We start from the raw sequence: 17,425 nt of genomic DNA, 5'->3' as shown, positions 1-17,425 counted from the left end.
TTTAATCCATTTACATTAAAAATAAGTATTGATTAGTATGTAGTTATTGCTATTTTATTATTTATAGTTTTATATTTTCTTTCTTCTTCTTCAAGAAATCCCCTTAACATTTCTTGTAATACTGGTTTGGTGGTGATGAACTCCTTTAGCTTTTTCTTGTCTGGGAAGCAGTAATTTTAAAGATAGAGTTTTAAAATTTTTACTAAATTTAATTCTAGTGTTTAATCAATTTATTTGTTAAATATCTGATACTGCAATTGGTATCTTAGCAGTGATTTTTCCTTCCTTCCTTCCTTCCTTCCTTCCTTCCTTCCTTCCTTCCTTCCTTCCTTCCTTCCTTCCTTCCTTCCTTCTCTTTCTTCCTTCCTTTCTTTCTTTTTTTTTTGCAGGCTGCACCACATCTCTATCCAAATGCATTTGTTCAAGTGATACTCAATTCACTTATCAAAAAGTCAAAATCATCTATGTTTCAAAGGAGAACTGTGAAAGAACTATTGTGGGGCTACAAGGATCCATTCTTGAGTTTGGTTCCATATCCTATTGCTACCACAATTGGTGTGTTTTTTCCTGTGAGTACCAAACGTGAATGTTGATATTGTTAGTTTAATTGGATAAATATAATGGCATTGAAAATTAATAATTTTATAATTTAGTATGTTAACCCTATTTCTGATGGGAATATATATTCTAATTTTTTTTTTAAAGTTTATGTCATATGGCTTCAGCTTCGTTCAGAAAATTCACTTATCTAAATTCAAAATTAAATTTAAAATCAAGAAGCTGAGGTTTAATCAGGTTTCCATTCCCTGATAAATATATAATTTCTCTAAAATAGGTTATAATCTGATAAAGCTTTGAACACTATTTTCGGTTTTGATTTCTCTTCTCAAAAAATTGAGTTTAATGCCATATTTTTAATTGTTAAATGTATTAATTCCATCATTCCTCCTTCTCTTAAATTGTTTTAATGTAAATTTAAAAGTCAGCCTAAATTCACAATGGGATTGATAAATTAACAATATCCTATATCAATGTAGTTTGTTCATAAGAACTTCTAGTGGTCTATAAATGTCATGAAATGGCAGTTTGGAGATTAAAGAAAATACGAACACAGTGATATACTTAGTTATAGCTTAATGTTTTGAAATATAAATAGGACAAGCTGACTCTAGAATTGGAATTTTGACTATGACTTGGCTATATATGTGATATAATAATAGTTACCTTCTCCAATCCATTGTGGTTATTTTACTTTTAGATAGTATTTACAATGACAAGCTTATCTATCAATTAACTCACATACTCATAACTTTTTCCTTGGGTAATTCTGGTTTTAATTTTGTATACCTGATTTTTGGTAATCACTATTAAAGATCAGGACATTTTGAATACATCTAGAAATCTGTCATTGTTCTCATAGGTTTTTTTCAATATCCTCTCAACTCAATATAATAGGAGTAGTAATTAAAATTGTCTTACTGGCTTAATTATGACAAAGAGTCCTAGAGTCTGGAATATGCCAACTTTTGATACTTATTTGCTTCCTTTGTCTTAGCACCAAGCACTGATTTCTAGGCACTTTTTATAGTCTATCTTTTTAACATGTTAAAGACTAATGCTTTAAAAACTTTATTACATGTACATTTGTTAAAATCATATAAGATAATTATGAATAACCATTGAGAAATACAAAAGTGAGTTAATCACATATTTTATAACTTGGAAAATATGGGTTGTGCTAGAAGTGTTTTTCCTTGTTCATATCTTTTCAGTACAACAACACTGCGGACGGACTTTATAAAGTTTTTAATGGAAAAGATGACATAAGCAAAGTTGGCATAATTGACACTTATAAAGGCTCAAAGTAAGTATCCAGGTAATGTGTGTGTGTGTGTGTGTGTGTGTGTGTGTGTGTGTGTGTGTGTGTGTTACTAGGGCAAGAGCGCATTCATTTAACAATTCGAAAAGCTCAGCCAACCTATAGAGCAGACCTGCCTATATCTCAGCCCTGGAAACTCCTGTTTTGCCAGGCATTGACCCTTTAGTTATGACAACTAGTTACAGTAGTGCCTACCTGCTAAAAATCAGCCCCACTTTAGTGCTTGGTTTACCTTTATGTATAGGTTCTCTTACATAAAGAAATCCAAAAGGACGATTTGATTTCCATTTCTGCTGCATAACCAGCATTACAGTGCCCATACAATTAGATAACCACACATGAAAAAGAAGAAAATCAATACATCCACTGATTATCTAGCAGGGAGAAGAACGTATTTCATTGGGTTTTTAAACATTTTTATTGAATATATCAAATAAAATTGTGCATTCCATTGACATTACCTAATGTGTCTGTAAAGATAAAAGCTTAATGAATCCATGCACTTTCATGACTATCCCCATTAAAAATTTCTTGAAATGATTTTCTATGTTGATAACTCAGTTTTTAAAATTTTTATCAACACAAAAATGGAATTAGCATTTCAAGTAGTTTTAAAATTTACATTTTAACTTGAAAATAAAGAGTATGCGTCTTTTGAAGTTGTAATAGAATGACATATGTTCATATAGCCATGATTTCCTTTCTTTTACTAGCTCCTCTCTATTCAACTGGAATATAGGCAATTTATCATATGTGTAAAATAGGAAGAATTCTAATACATATCAGAGGAGAAAGTCATTTTTTTCTTCTTCTCTAAGTTAATAAATATGCTTTTAGATAACTTAGTGCCTGAAAAAGGACAAAGTAATCAAAATAGATGCAATGTTTTTGTTAATATAAGAATCCATTTCCTCACACTGAGTTCCTATCTAAAAATTGCATACAATTAAATATTGACTAGTGTAGTACTTTTTCTTCTGCATAGTCATTTGTCACATTTTTTTTTAATAGAAAAGTCTAGTGGAGAACAAATACTTCTAAATGTTCATTTTGGGGGAAATCACATCTCTATATACTGAGGAACATGAGCATTTCTTCCATTTCAATATGTGAGAGAGATTTTGAGGAGAATTTCTAAATGCTCCTAATTGGAGTAAGAATTTCACATCAGTTTAAGATTATGCTCAGGTTAATTTAACTGATCATAGCAACAATGAGCATAATTAATATTATTTTTTTAAAAAGAAGCATCAACTTGCATTGACATCTCAATGGATGATATGTTAGGAGTGAGAAAAATGTTTTTCCATCACTAAAAAGTGGCTGAGGATTCAGATAAACGATACTACTATGGTTATTATTGCATATAGATATGTATATATGTATGTGTGTGTGTGTGTGTATATATATATATATATATATATATATATATATATATATATATATAGTGCCAAAAATGTATACACATTTTAAGAAAGGAAAAAACTGTATTAAAATCATAATACTCAATATATACCAATGACAAAAGATGACTACAAGTCTCGTTTGACATCTGCAATGATAAGAGGTGCTCAAAGTGGTTACCATCAGTGTATTTTTAATAGTTTTTTTCCTTTCTTAAAATGTGTATACATTTTTTTGGCATCCTCCATATATACATATACAGCACTGGGGTGCCAAAAAAATTGTATACACATTTTAAGAGATGTTAACACTTTGGTCAACATTGCTCAAGCTAATCAGAAGTGTCTGGACGCTGATGGTAAACACTTTGAGCACCTCTTGTAATTGCAGAAATCAAACATGACTATGTATTATTACAATTTTAATACTGTTTTTTCCTTTCTTAAAATGTGTACACATTTTTTGGCACCCCCCCCCCCCACACACACACACACGAAAGGTTGGACAATTAAGTTCGCGTTTCTGTACGGTGGAAAGTTCATGAACTTAATTGTCCAACCTTTCTTTTTTTTTTGTGTGTGTGTGTGTGTGTGTGTGTGTGTGTGTGTGTGTTCTAGATAGCAGAGTATAAATTAATAAACCGTGTCCTACTTTAATGCCAGCTCATGCAAGAGTTAAAAGGGGGGGGGAGTATAAATTGATTATCTACGTGTTTACAATCTCTATTGATCAAATATCTGCCTCTCTCTTTCCTCCTCCCCACTCCCCTTTTCTTCCTCACACTGACCTTACAACAGTTACTCACTTAATATTTTCCTCCTATTCAGTATGAACACAACATACTACCAAATAATTTTTTTCTCTCATTGGAAAAATAATCATCCCCTAAGTAGAGATCTAAATTTCTGGTAAATGTTTCTCAATTTTCTTTTTTTCAGAACTGTGTCTATTCCAATTTGTTTATATTTAACAACATTTGGAAGTTTTTATTTTATAATCTGATCACCTAATGGTATCAGGCACTTAATTTATCTCAACAAGGTGAAAGCGCCAAAGAAAATATGGACTTTTCTTAAACTTAGCATTTGTCATGTCTAATCTTTATTATAAGTGTTTAATAACAATAGACAAAGTAATATGAGGCAGGTGCTCTTAAAATGAGACCGTTTGCTCATTTTCTTTCTTTTTATTCCTAAGGACTCTCGGCTATTGGCCAGATTATTGTGACTTGATTAATGGTACAGGTAAGAGCATTTGTTTTGTGGCAATAATCACAATGAGCTCATTTCCCTCTCCCTACAAATCCACCTTTTTTTCTGCAGGATTCTGAAGGTGGCGAGTGTGCATTGACCTGTTTTTATATCCCCACAATATAATTCAGTCTCTATCCTCATATACACTTAGTAAATATCTGTTTAATGTAATAGGACTTCTAAAGATTAACCAATAATTAGTCTTTACTGCATTACTAGGAAAATATTTGCTTTGTAAAAACTTAATGAGCTGCCTTAATAATGGGTTAAAAAAACCTTAAGAGAAGTAGTTACTATTCACATCTTTTGTAAATACTGTATACATAATAATTTAAAATTAAGAAAATTAAAAACTCAAGATAATTTCAAAAAATAAATCATACTTCTAAGTGAGGTTTCAAGCTGAAGTAGAATCAGTGAAGTTATAAGACAGAGCCATCTATTTTGAATAAGGTGGTCAGAATAAGAGAGAAAAAAACACAAGGTTAGATGTCTGCTAACCATGAAAAAAATATATGCAAAAATGGACATCCTGAATTAGAACTGGGGAAAAAAAAGGTTCTCTGAACTTAGAGCGTGGCTAGGTCTGGCTTATTACATTGCTAATTACATTGCTTGAGGAAAAGCAAAGTACACATATGCCTATTAGTTTAAGAATTAAGATTTCAAAGAGCAATGACAATCAAATACCATGAGGTAATTTAAATCAGAAGTGAGCTTTCAACAACTAAGAAGCAGAGGCAGAAGAACGATATTTGCAAAGTTGGTGAGGCAATACTCTGTAGGAAAACAACATAATAAAGATAAAGAAAGTTTAATACAAAGTTATGCACAAATTAGAGAATATAAATCATGAGAAAATAGAAGTAAAGCAAACTAGGAGCAGAGGTAGATAGGACAGGGCAGGGGACTCCAATGCAGTCCTTGTGAGAGAGATTCTTGGTAACAATACTAGAGGGGACGAATGAAAAACAAAAATTCCAATATGTGTTCAGCACAACTTACAATTCCTTTTCTACCATCTTCAATAAGTTTGAAGAGACTTAAAATGAAAATACTGGTATACATTTGAATTAAAAAATAAATCCCTGCTACATCGGCTACATTTGGTATTCATGGTTGATGGTAATTGCTAGTATGATTCTGACATAATCTTCAGTGATATTTCAGATAATGATTTAAAACATTTTTAATGTATACTTTTCCTTCATGGTTAAGGCGTAGGGAAGGCAGTTGTAGGGAATACCCTTTGAGGGACCTATCTGGAGAGTTTAAGCTAATCTTTGATATCCAGTTCTCCCAATGCCAGGATGAAGTTCACTGTGGTCTTCTGTTATATTTCACTTATTACAAGAGTGTAAGTAAAGGCAATAAGAAAGGTTGGAGTATTTAACAGAAAAATAACATGGAATTCATAACTGAAGGATGGCTCTTACCATATTGCACAAAAACATTCAGTGGTGGCTCATTTTGGTGATACTCATTTAAGGAGCAAATGGAGGAGTTCTCTAGTTATTTCTTCACGTATCCAGTGTGTCCCATGGATCATAACCATGGCAGAAATTCAGTACACTCAAAAAATGTCCTTTTTAGTTTGATGGATATATTTTCAAACCATTTGCAAGAAACTGTTTAGTGAGAGAAATTTAATAAATGATTTTTAAAATACTAATCAGCCATTAGGGCAGATAAATGAATCACCATCAAAAGTAAAATAATGGTAAGGGGGGTGGGTGGTGGGGGGTGGGAGATGAGGGTAAGGGGGATCGAATATATGGTGATGGAAGGAGAACTGACTCTGGGTGATGAACACACAATGGGATTTATAGATGATGTAATACAGAATTGTTCACCTGAAATCTATGTAATTTTACTAACAATTGTCACCCCAATAAATTTAATAAAATAAAATTTAAAAAATAAGTAACATAATGCAAAACTAAAAGGAATTCTAAATGAACTTCATGGTAAGAAAAGTGCCACTCTGCTACATGTTTAAATGATAATATTTTGGATCTACCTGGTTAAATGAAACATACCTGTTTCTTTTTACTTTTTTCAAAATGTGGCTACTAGAGAATTTTAAAATTACATATACAATTTGCATTATTATTTGTATTGACTATGCTAGAATAGAAATTTCTAGATTTTTCTAGGACACACATTATATCTAATCCCTTGCCACTGGCTTAATTTTTAAACAGATGCAGCCACATTTCCCCCTTTTGTTGAGAAGACCCGGGTACTGCAGTTCTTTTCCTCTGACATTTGCAGGTAAGACAGACACCAATGAATTTCTGAGTCAGAATATTTTTTCCCCAAGTAACTAAACCAAGAAGCTCATACTTAATAATGTTACTTGAGAAAAATAAAATACACTTAGAGAAACTTTTCTTGATGAAGAATACAATATGCAATTCATGATGTGTTTAACTTTAAAAAATGGAAGGATATAGGATATTTTGCATAGTGCACATCATTTTCTTGTCCTTTCTAAGCAAGAACTATTTTTCTTTTCTTTTACTAAACTAGTAATATGTTTAATAACAGTCAAGTTATGCCCAATCTTTCTAAAGATGTCCAGAGAGGATGCTGTCACTGTCACAGAGCAATGTTAATTAATGTGCACTTCTGACACTATAGCATCTTTTCAAATTGATGGGGTCCAATAGATACCACACAAGCATTGCAGCCCACATCAATATGCTTGAATTCAAACCCTCTTCCTAAAGACTGTGTGGTTGTGAGCAAGTATTTCATATCTCTGAATCTTTTCCTTATCTGCAAAATTGAAGACAGCAGTATTGCTTCCTATAGAGTCATCTGGGGATTGGAAGAAATATGTACTGAGCCCTACCACATGGCCTAGAAAATGGTGGACACTTGGTAAATGAAAGAGGTATAGGATATATAACCTATATATATGGCCAAAAAGAGGTATACACATTTCAATTTTCCTTTCTTAAAATGTGTATACATTTATTTGGCATCCTCTGTATATCAAGCACTCACATGCACACACCCCAGAAAGTAAGTGGCCTTTCTCTGCATGACTAAGGTTTGAAAGATAGACATTTTTATTACATTTGAACTGGGCACAAATACAGGATTTGAGGGAGTCATATAGATTATTAAATCTGTAGAGGAAATAAACTATGAAAAATATCTTCAGTATCAGTACTCCATGGTACTTTACAACCAAAAATTATTCTTAGAAGCTTTTGAAAACAAAGGTAAGAATAGCTCATACTCAGGTATCAAGTTCTGGTACGTCTTAAAATTTCAAAGTAACTTTTTTTCCTGAAAAATTAAACAAGAATTCTAACGAGAGTATATTGGATTTTTCTCTGTTAAAGCAAAACTAAAAATCTAAAAATAAGAAAAAAAAACAGCTTTCCAGAATGAAGCTCTTTCTTCTCTGTGTTTAGGTCAATCTATGCTGTGTTCGCAGAGGAACTTAATCTGAAAGGAATTAATGTGTATAGATTTGTTCTTCCACCCAAAGCCTTTGCCTCTCCTGTTCAAAATCCAGACAACCACTGCTTCTGCACAGACAGGGAGGTCTCAAATAATTGTACATTTTTTGGTGTGCTAGACATTAGCAAGTGCAAAGAAGGTGAGTAAATGTTCTCAATATTACAGTTCATCATATGATTTACAGTATTCTTTGAAATGTAACTTTTACCCGGAATCCCTTTCCACCAGAGATTTAAAGTGAGAAAGCAGGAAGGGCAGAAAGTAAGGGTGATGAGAGAAAAATTTTGTTTTGATTTTGTGTTGTATTTGAGGTCCCAATTATTTCAGTGTTGCAAAACTTAATTATTAGATGAAATCATACTGATATCTCCCTGTGCTATTTTGGAAAATGTCTATTTAGGCCCTTTGCCCATTTTTCAATTGGGCTGTTTTTTAGCTTTTTATTTTTATTTTTTGAGTTGTATGGATTCCATGCATATTTTGAATATTAACTACTTATTGGATATGTGGTCTGCAAATATGTCCTCCCATTCCAGACAGCCTTTTTATTTTTGATAGTTTACTATGCAGAATCCGTTTGCTCCTTTCAGATTTACGGTAAAATGAAAATAATTCCCGTAATACTTTGAGAATCCCAACTTACCCATCTGCCATTTTTCTAGCTTTTTCTTTCCTTGAATGGTAAATAAAATACAAACATATTTTCAGTATGTCTTTGTAACAAGAATTGACTTAAGCACAATTTTTAGTCTAATTTTGTTCACCTTCTTTATATTGGAGTGGGAATGAATAAAGAAAGAAAAACCTGTTAAATTAATTCTCAATCCTGAAACATGGACATATATGGCTGAAAATGAATTCAGCAGCTAAGCTTTACATATTAAAAATCAACACCCAAGAAATGAATAGACAATCAACTGACTGGTTAGTAGGATGATGCAGACTTTTATATTTCATTTTTGTACAGCAGTGAGCAGGTGTTATAATTGTCCCTCTCCCTCATCTTCCTGAATTACTGTGCAAACCCAACTATGCCTTTTTTTTTTTTTTTAATGTGTAAAGCTTTATTTTCAAGGAATCTTTTCTGAGTGGTATGTGAAATGAGGACAATGATTTATCCCCAATTATCTTTTTAAAACTTGTTTTCAGGAAAACCCGTGATCCTTTCACTTCCTCATTTGCTACATGCAAGTCCTGAAATTGCAGAAACTGTTGAAGGCTTAAATGCAAATGAAGAAGAACATAAAACATACTTAGATGTTGAACCTGTAAGCACATATATTATTTATTTGACTTGTTTAATATTGTTTTTTTAAAAGAATGAAGTTAAAAGAAAAAATAAATTCTCTCTTTGTCAATTACATTTATTGAATGACAATAATGATAACTTTTATTTCCTTGAAAATTACATTATTTTTCCTATTGCTTATGAAATATCAAGGTAATTCAGTTTCAGTTTTTAAGTGTAGGAACTTTGTAAGCCTTTTTAATGATTCATAGGGTGGGAATATCAATGACAGAAATAATTCTAATTGGCTTAAAACAATTTGATATAAATTACTGACATATGCTTATTTTATACTTAACTCCAAGTACTGCTTATATCAAGAGACCCTGTATATTATGAGGGATCAAAAGAGATTTTGTGGGTATATGTGAATTTGGGGCAAGATCTATTATACTTAGTGTCAAGAAAAATCTATAAAAATTCCCCTAACACAACAGTTTTAATTTTTAAATTATTTTAATATTCTCATTTTCAAAAGTTAAATGAAATGACAGAATTTTAGTAGTCATGTTTCAATTTAAATAATTATAGAAGTAGTATTATTAAACTGATGGTACATAGATTCCGACTGAATATATATATTTGATCTTGCACAATTCAGGAATTAAATTAACTGCATGAGCTCTTATGTTTCAGTACTACTGTTCTTGTTGATTCCCCAAAACCGTTTCTGGTAAATATTATAAATCTAACTAAAATCTTGACATTAGGTTGGACAAAGAAATTATGTGTGTGTGTATACATGTATACATATGTATGTGTATGTATATATACCCATATGAATATACACATATAATGTAATTATACAGAGTTAGGTATATATTTAATATGTCCAATTATTTAATAAATTTCACAAACTTCAAGTAGAATAGTTTTACCTTAAGTTCTATATAACAGGAAAAATAAATTTTGGATATTATAAAAAATGTTTTTTAAAAAAGTTAGTAATTATTTTAGTTTGTTCTCTTTTTAGATAACTGGATTTACTTTACGATTTGCAAAACGGCTACAGGTCAACATATTGGTCAAGCAAGCGAAAAAAATTGAGTGAGTCTCTTGAACAAAGTTATCATTGCATGATTTTTAGTATTTTCTTGTAAGAATGTAAGTAAATTTATAAAAGTGAAAAGAATATAAAAATTGAACTTCTTATTGGCATAATAATTAGATGCTTATGAATTTCATTTGTAATTCAGAATTACACCTGGCATTCATTGAAATTATATTTACACATATTTTGGAATGTTTTCAAGTATATTGTGGTATCTCTTATTTTTCTAGCTCTCCAAATAGTTCTATGACAATAGTTTCTAGAATTCATATTTTCACTTTGCTAAGGAGAATTTGTTCAAAGGGAAAATTTGTGCTTAGAAAAAGTCAATCTAATTAGAAATCTGTGTTAGAAAGGTTTTTAGAATAAAAGATGTCTGAGAAACAGCTGTATTAAAATTTAAATGACTCATTACAAGGAACGGAAATCAAGGAACTTAACAAAGTTGCAAAAGCAACTGATTTCTGAATATTTATTTACACTAATAATTACTAAAATTTGTATTATATATGTAACATATATTAGTATATATTTTCATATTTTTTCAATATATATTACAGCGCATTGAAAGGTCTGAAGCGGAACTATATTGTGCCTATTCTTTGGCTTAATGAGGTTAGTATTTTTATTTATTAGTCTTTAAAAGCAGTAAACTTCTTTGTATACAAAAATGCTTTTGATGTTGCAAAATTAAATAGGTATAGTATTTGAAATTGTGCATTTCCATTGCCTATATGGATGAGTTATAAATTATTAATTATAGCTACTTGAGAGAACCAAACCGCACAGAAATACAACTTTGTGTAAGTTTCAGTGTTTTTCTTTTAGAAAGACAAACACCTCCTGTCATTTTGGATTCTTTTCAAAAATGCATCTATTAAACATCTTTTCTTGTTGTAATGGAAGAGTCATGTTAGGCAAGAGTCATGTACACATTTAACTTAAAATAACTCAAGATTCACTGAATATTATAGTGTTAATAAGCGCCAACCAAGCTCATGAAAGCCAGGTTAGAGTGGACGTAGGCAGTCTATCCTACTGCCTGACAAGATATTTTTGGTGTAAAACACGGAACTGATTAGCCACAGAATTAGTAAGTGCATTGTATAAGCCTTTAAAGGATGTGAAACTGTTGACCCTTGCCATTTCCCTCTGTCACTGGGAAACACCTTTGGAAAACTGAAAATTTCAGTAAGACCATTCTAAAGACCAATGGAGTCTAGTATTATTGAAGAGTGCTAGATAACACATCTAAAAGGGGAAGGTTATATTTCATTCTGTATTCCATCTTGACATATTTCATTCTGTATCCCATCTTGACATTTAATGACTTCTTTAACCTGAAAACAGAATTCCATTGACTTTTCTTATAGGTACAGATGACTTACACCTATACAGGTGTTTGGAGAAAAGAGTGACACATTAGTGGAGCAAAACACTTAAAACTCTTCACTTATCTACTCAAATAATGCTATTATTAACTTGATTACAGACTGGTACCGTAGGAGATGAGAAGGCAGAAATGTTCAAAAGTCAAGTGACTGGAAAGATAAACCTCCTTGGCACAGTAGAAATGGTCTTACTCAGTGTTGGTGTGGTGATGTTTGTTGCTTTTATGATTTCATACTGTGCATGCAGATCAAAGACAGCAAAATAAGTAAGTATATACCAAATATGTATATATATATATATGATATATTTCTCCAGTGACATTAATTTATATATTACTTGTTTTCATTTTATCAAAGTGGGGTTATTGATTAGGCTTCAAATGTTTCTGGATATGTCTTGCCAACTACCATTTTTTAATACATCCTCGAAGTTTTGTGATGCTTAATGCAAATTAAAACATAAATGAAGACTGGATGAGTAAATAAGAACTATGAATATTGAGCAGATCACTACATTACAACTTTCATTTGGGGAGGAATGGGACAAAAAAAATAAAATTTTCACCTTTGAAAAGTTAATACATATATATGTATAGCTTTTTTGCAAAATTCTGACTTTTCATTTCTCAATTATTTCTAGTTAATTTTTAAAATAAAAAATAATCTGATAGTATCGAGTAGGACAGATTATGTAAAATTTTAAAAAAGTTAGATATTTGGGGAGATTAAAATTTACAAGAGAAAAGAAAATAACCAGAAATTAATAAAGAGAACTGAAAACTCAATAATAAATGATAGATAAAATATTCTATTAAAAATAAACACTGAAGCAAAAGAAAATTGAAAACGAAGATAACATTAATATAAAAAGAAGTTTGCTGCAGATAGATATGCTGGCCATGCTTTGTCCAAAGTCAAGGTATGAACCATAGATGTTTAATGTGGAAGCCCTATGGACAACTAAAATTCATGAGCTGAAATTTGAATATAACAATACAAGACAATAGGAGAAAATAGTGTTCGATACAGTGAAACCAAAATACTCAGAGTTTAGAAGAAAAACCAGGCAAATATGAACAACACTTAAGTTTTAGCAAAGATGGAAGGTGGTTCACGTCTCTGTGTTTTAGATATCAGTGCCGTACCCCCTTGTACAGAAACAGGAATGAACGCCTGTCTCCATCTCCCCTAAATGGAAGCCTTTCTTTATAATCACAGGCGCCATTGGTTTTGGACTATGGGGGAGAATTTTCTACTTCCCCCTTAGTACTCAACAGCTCTCCCTTCCCAGGTACCTAAAAAGAAAAAAACAATCTAAATAAAAGCAAGATAGTTACTTGAAAATTACCACTTCAAAAAAAGTCTTCTTACTTTACTTCCAATTAGACTGTGAACCCTAAGCTGTCTTATATGGAAATTCTGGAGCTGCCATTGCTAACTGTGCCAAGATCATGCTAAATATTTTACATAGACTATCACAACTAATCCCTAGTACAGTTTCATGAGTTTCCAACAGCCAGCGATTTATCAGCATCTATTCTATCTTTTGCAAACATTCCATTAAATTGTAAATTTTAACAGTGCAGAATTGTCCATTCTCAAAGCATGTATCAGTCAAATTGATCGTGTTTTTTTTTTTTTAAGTGGAATTTTCAGACTAGTATTGTGTGTGTGTGTGTGTGTGTGTGTGTGTGTGTGAGAGAGAGAGAGAGAGAGAGAGAGAGAGAGAGAGAGAGAGAGAGAGAAAGATTCAGCACTTGGGTGTAGGAAGGTAACCCAATCTTTTGTTTTGATCATTTCTGCCACTATTTATTTAATGAGAAGAAGGCTGAACAATTCTGCCTACAATCTATTTGAACAGAATGTATTTAAAATGCTAGCCTAATATATTCACGTCATAATAAAGGAAATATTGTCATTAGCCCAGTAACAAGTTATGATTAAACAAACATTCATATAGCCATTTATGTAATAGAGAGATAAAATAATCCATTGAAAAGCAAACAACAAAAAACTTGTTCTAGTGGGGAAAGCATGTTTTCTAAAGGAAGTATAGTAGTTACAATTTTTTTCCTGTAAGTATTCTCTATTAAAGTTACATGATAACTTTTATCGCTGTTTAGTGAGACCTGAACGTCAGATTCCTTAGATCTCTGCATGGCTAAAAAAGGATAAGGAGTTGAAAGCTTTCCAGAGTGGCTCTGTCAACAAAGATATTAGTTTTTCTTATGCATTTAACTATAATAAGGAAGTCACTGGCCTTTACAAAACTATGTTTTTTTCTTTACAAGTAGAGAAGAAAATGTGTCTTTGTAGAATCCTTGATTTACCAGATTTAGAAGAATTACAACATGTAGATTTCCTTAAACAAGCCTCAGTTTTGAATATTATAAAAATTATGCTTTGGGGAAGATTTGTAAACAATTGAAAAAAAAAGAGGAGATTGGTGTTCAAAAGGGAATAAAATATAAGATGGTGGAGCTGAAATGTGTTTTTATTCAATGGATAACAACAGAGAATAAGCCAACAGCCCTTTTGAATGTAGTATATAATATACACCTCTAAATGGAAGATGATCTGAAGGGAGAGCAAAGAGTAGGAATGTTTGTCCAGTTAGATTAATGAGCTACTACTCCTTCTCTGGCTATGTACAGGTCTTGAGAGTGGGGAAGCTTATCCTTCTTGAATGAGAACATGTATTGTTCCCATGAAGTTCATCAGAGAAATTTTCTCTGCAGCTTGGCAAATTGGGCTGAATAATGGAAAATATGATGTCTCGGATTATATAATTTGAGTATTACCTGTTTATTTTTCCACTGCTTTCTGATAAATAGTGACATTTCTTCTGCTTTCCAGGCACCAAATAAAACTTGACATCTATGTAACAGCAACATCAGGACATTTGTTAACACTGACCTAAAAATGAAGATTTAATATTAATATACTTTATTTTTACAAAACACACCTACTCTTACAGTTGAAGAAATGCTGGAACAATTTCATTTTTTTATTTTTTTGCATTAAGTAGCAGCACATTTCTAAAGGATTATTAAGATGTCATTAAAATCCAGACTTTGAACAAGAACCTGGCACCTTTTAAAATTCATCATGTACACAACTGAATTGATTTCAGTTTCTACAGACCTGACTCAAGCATGAACTGCTTATTTTTATTTGGTACTGAATCACGAATTGGTTCCCTGGTGACAAATTCAGAAAAGGAATGGACATTCTGAACAAATTCTGGACCCTGCACCTTTATCTTCAAGGGAAAACACTATTGGAGTGACCCTGTTCTGTTTCAACAGCCCCCAGACCTGTCAGCACATCACATTTAATGAGCATCACCTATTTTGAAGGACATCTAACAACGGAAAATAAATGATTAGCTGGGAGGCATTCATTATACATGTTTCTTTCTCTCTGGAATTCTTTGTACAGCCACAGCAGGCAATATAATTATGTTCTTTATAACAATATGGGCTTATATTTTTGTCACTGATTACGCAAATGGATGTCACTGTTAGCATATTTTGGCTCCCCATGTTTAAGGAATTTGTCATTTTCCACATTCTGCAGCTCTTCTGGAAATCTGAGTAGATTTTGATCGTTCCACTCAGATACCTACAACTTCTGCTTCACAACTTCAGCATATTGTGCTAGTATTAAAAGATACAAATGAGAATAAAGGAACTGTGTGAATGATTACAAAGAACTGGATGTGCATTAATAGTTACCTGTTGTAGTATCTCTTGCTTTAACAATCACCTCAGAAAAACTGGTTTCAACCATGAAAAGACGTTCTTCCTTGAATTCCTGCACTTGCCTGGTTTCTGTTGCATCACAAAACATTTGTCCTGATTTTCTGTCAGAAGTATTTCATCTGAATCCTTTATTTCTTCATGAATCCATAGTTCCTTCTGAAATATTTTAATTTAATCTTGTCCCATTGTCCTAGGCTAATTTTTTGAGCCAACTGGAGGCAAAGCAAACAGATATTTGGTTTCATTATTTATAGCAGCATGATGTAAGTTCTATGTGAAAGAGCTTTCCTTTTTATTAGGAGACATACTGTTAGGTAATCCTGCCTTTTTTTTTTTTTAAAGCAGGGGTTCACTTATTGCAGAGAGCACCAATCTTTCTAAACAACTCCTAATAGAAAGGGAAGATGGACAATATTCTGGCATGTTTTAAACAGAGAGGTTAATAGGACCATAGGAGTATTAATAACTGGTTTGCTTGGGTACTAAAATTAAGAATAACTTGATCTCCTCAAGTTAGCTGCTAGGGTAAATCCTGAAAACCCCAAACTACCAACTTGGAGGGATCTTTCGAAAATCTGAGGATACTCAAAGCATACTGATTTAGTGCCTTTTCATTTAACTGGGAGAGTAAAAAAAGTATTCCTCTAAGATATTGACATGTAAGAATAGATTCTGGAAATCCTCTTCAGATAATTAAAAGTTTATTCTCTTAGCATTAGGATATTTGTGGACATGTTGATCTAAGAGAAATGCAAAGCATATTTCTTTAATTCTTGAAGCAAGTAGGTCTGAACTATGTAAAATAGAAGCTGATAAACAGAAAAGGATGAGAATGTATGTCCTGTAAGGACCTGGCCCACAGGCAATGAGCTGGCTGGCAGTCAAGGTCTCCGGCTTCTTGGGACACTGTGTACATACAAGCAGGGCCTGCCAGATGGTTTCTCCCATGAACGCTCTTTGTTTTCTGTACCTGTATAACCTCGCTTCTTCTCAGCCTATGTGAGGATCAGCCTGCGTACTCCTTCCACCTGTCACCACCGGAGACTCTCCCCGGTTAGTAAGTCTCCATATACCTATGTCTTGCACTCAGCTACCTGGTGTGTTCTTGGGGCTTGTGTGTTCTCAGACACACATCTTGGAACCAGTCGGACTCAGTCCCTTCCTCAAGTAAGATCTGTATATCCAAACAATGACTCAGACTTTGAAATCTCCATACAGAAGTGCATGTCATAGTATTTATGTATCAGGGAAAATATTTTGACTTATGCCTCTTTATTATTATTTAACTAAATACATGTATATTCTAAACTTTATCATTCCTCACCATTTTTTCTCTAATTCTACAAATTATGTACATGAGGAAAGACAATCTATATAGTAAGGTAAGTGGATTATATCAAAAGTACCCAGTAGGAAAAACAGTTCTTTAAAAGATGGCACACATGTGCCCTGAGATAGAAGTAGGGCACTTTAGGGAATGTATTAAATATGTGACTTGTTGTTTTGCCCTAGAGACAGTGTATGGTGTTCAGAGAGGATAAATGCTTGAATGCTTATAATTATACACAAATGAATTGATATCATTTATTACATAGAAAAACTGAACCATTTGGTAGACATATTTTCATTTCAAACTATGTTTAACCACCACAAAAACTATAATTAAAAAAATTTCCTTTTTTTTATTAGTTTCAGGTGTACAAAGCAACATTTAAACCCCTCATGAAGTGATAACCCACCTCCCAAGCTACTACCCCTCTGACATCTTATATAGCTGTTGCAATACCATCGACTATCCTCTCTATGTTGTATTCCACATCCTGTGACTATATACATATATGTCTATATATATTTAGTTATAATTGATATTCAGTATTATTCTACTTCAGTTCTTCAGGTATATAGCGCATTGGTCAGG

General features: G+C 32.3%; 1 protein-coding gene across 7 annotated transcripts in view; it reads left to right on the top strand.

Moving 5' to 3' along the window:
* Positions 1–15,458, top strand: part of CD36 (CD36 molecule (CD36 blood group)) — a 76,392-nt gene extending 60,934 nt beyond the window's left edge. For all 7 annotated transcript variants that reach the window (XM_019746891.2, XM_074340659.1, XM_019746889.3 and 4 more), the window contains 10 exons: positions 390–569; positions 1,773–1,864; positions 4,481–4,527; positions 6,741–6,810; positions 7,965–8,152; positions 9,163–9,281; positions 10,275–10,348; positions 10,913–10,967; positions 11,845–12,009; positions 14,600–15,458. In XM_019746891.2, the coding sequence (XP_019602450.1) occupies positions 390–569; positions 1,773–1,864; positions 4,481–4,527; positions 6,741–6,810; positions 7,965–8,152; positions 9,163–9,281; positions 10,275–10,348; positions 10,913–10,967; positions 11,845–12,009 (990 nt within the window). In that variant the 3' untranslated portion in view covers positions 14,600–15,458. The remainder of the gene's footprint in view (positions 1–389; positions 570–1,772; positions 1,865–4,480; positions 4,528–6,740; positions 6,811–7,964; positions 8,153–9,162; positions 9,282–10,274; positions 10,349–10,912; positions 10,968–11,844; positions 12,010–14,599) is intronic.
* The last annotated feature ends 1,967 nt before the right edge of the window (positions 15,459–17,425 follow it).

The sequence above is a fragment of the Rhinolophus sinicus genome, chromosome 4 (genome assembly GCF_057876585.1).
Source record: "Rhinolophus sinicus isolate RSI-liver-muscle chromosome 4, RSI-T2T, whole genome shotgun sequence".
NCBI lineage: Eukaryota > Metazoa > Chordata > Mammalia > Chiroptera > Rhinolophidae > Rhinolophus > Rhinolophus sinicus.
The sequence above is the reverse complement of the archived record's forward strand: the minus strand, read 5'-3'. Positions and strand labels throughout refer to the sequence as shown.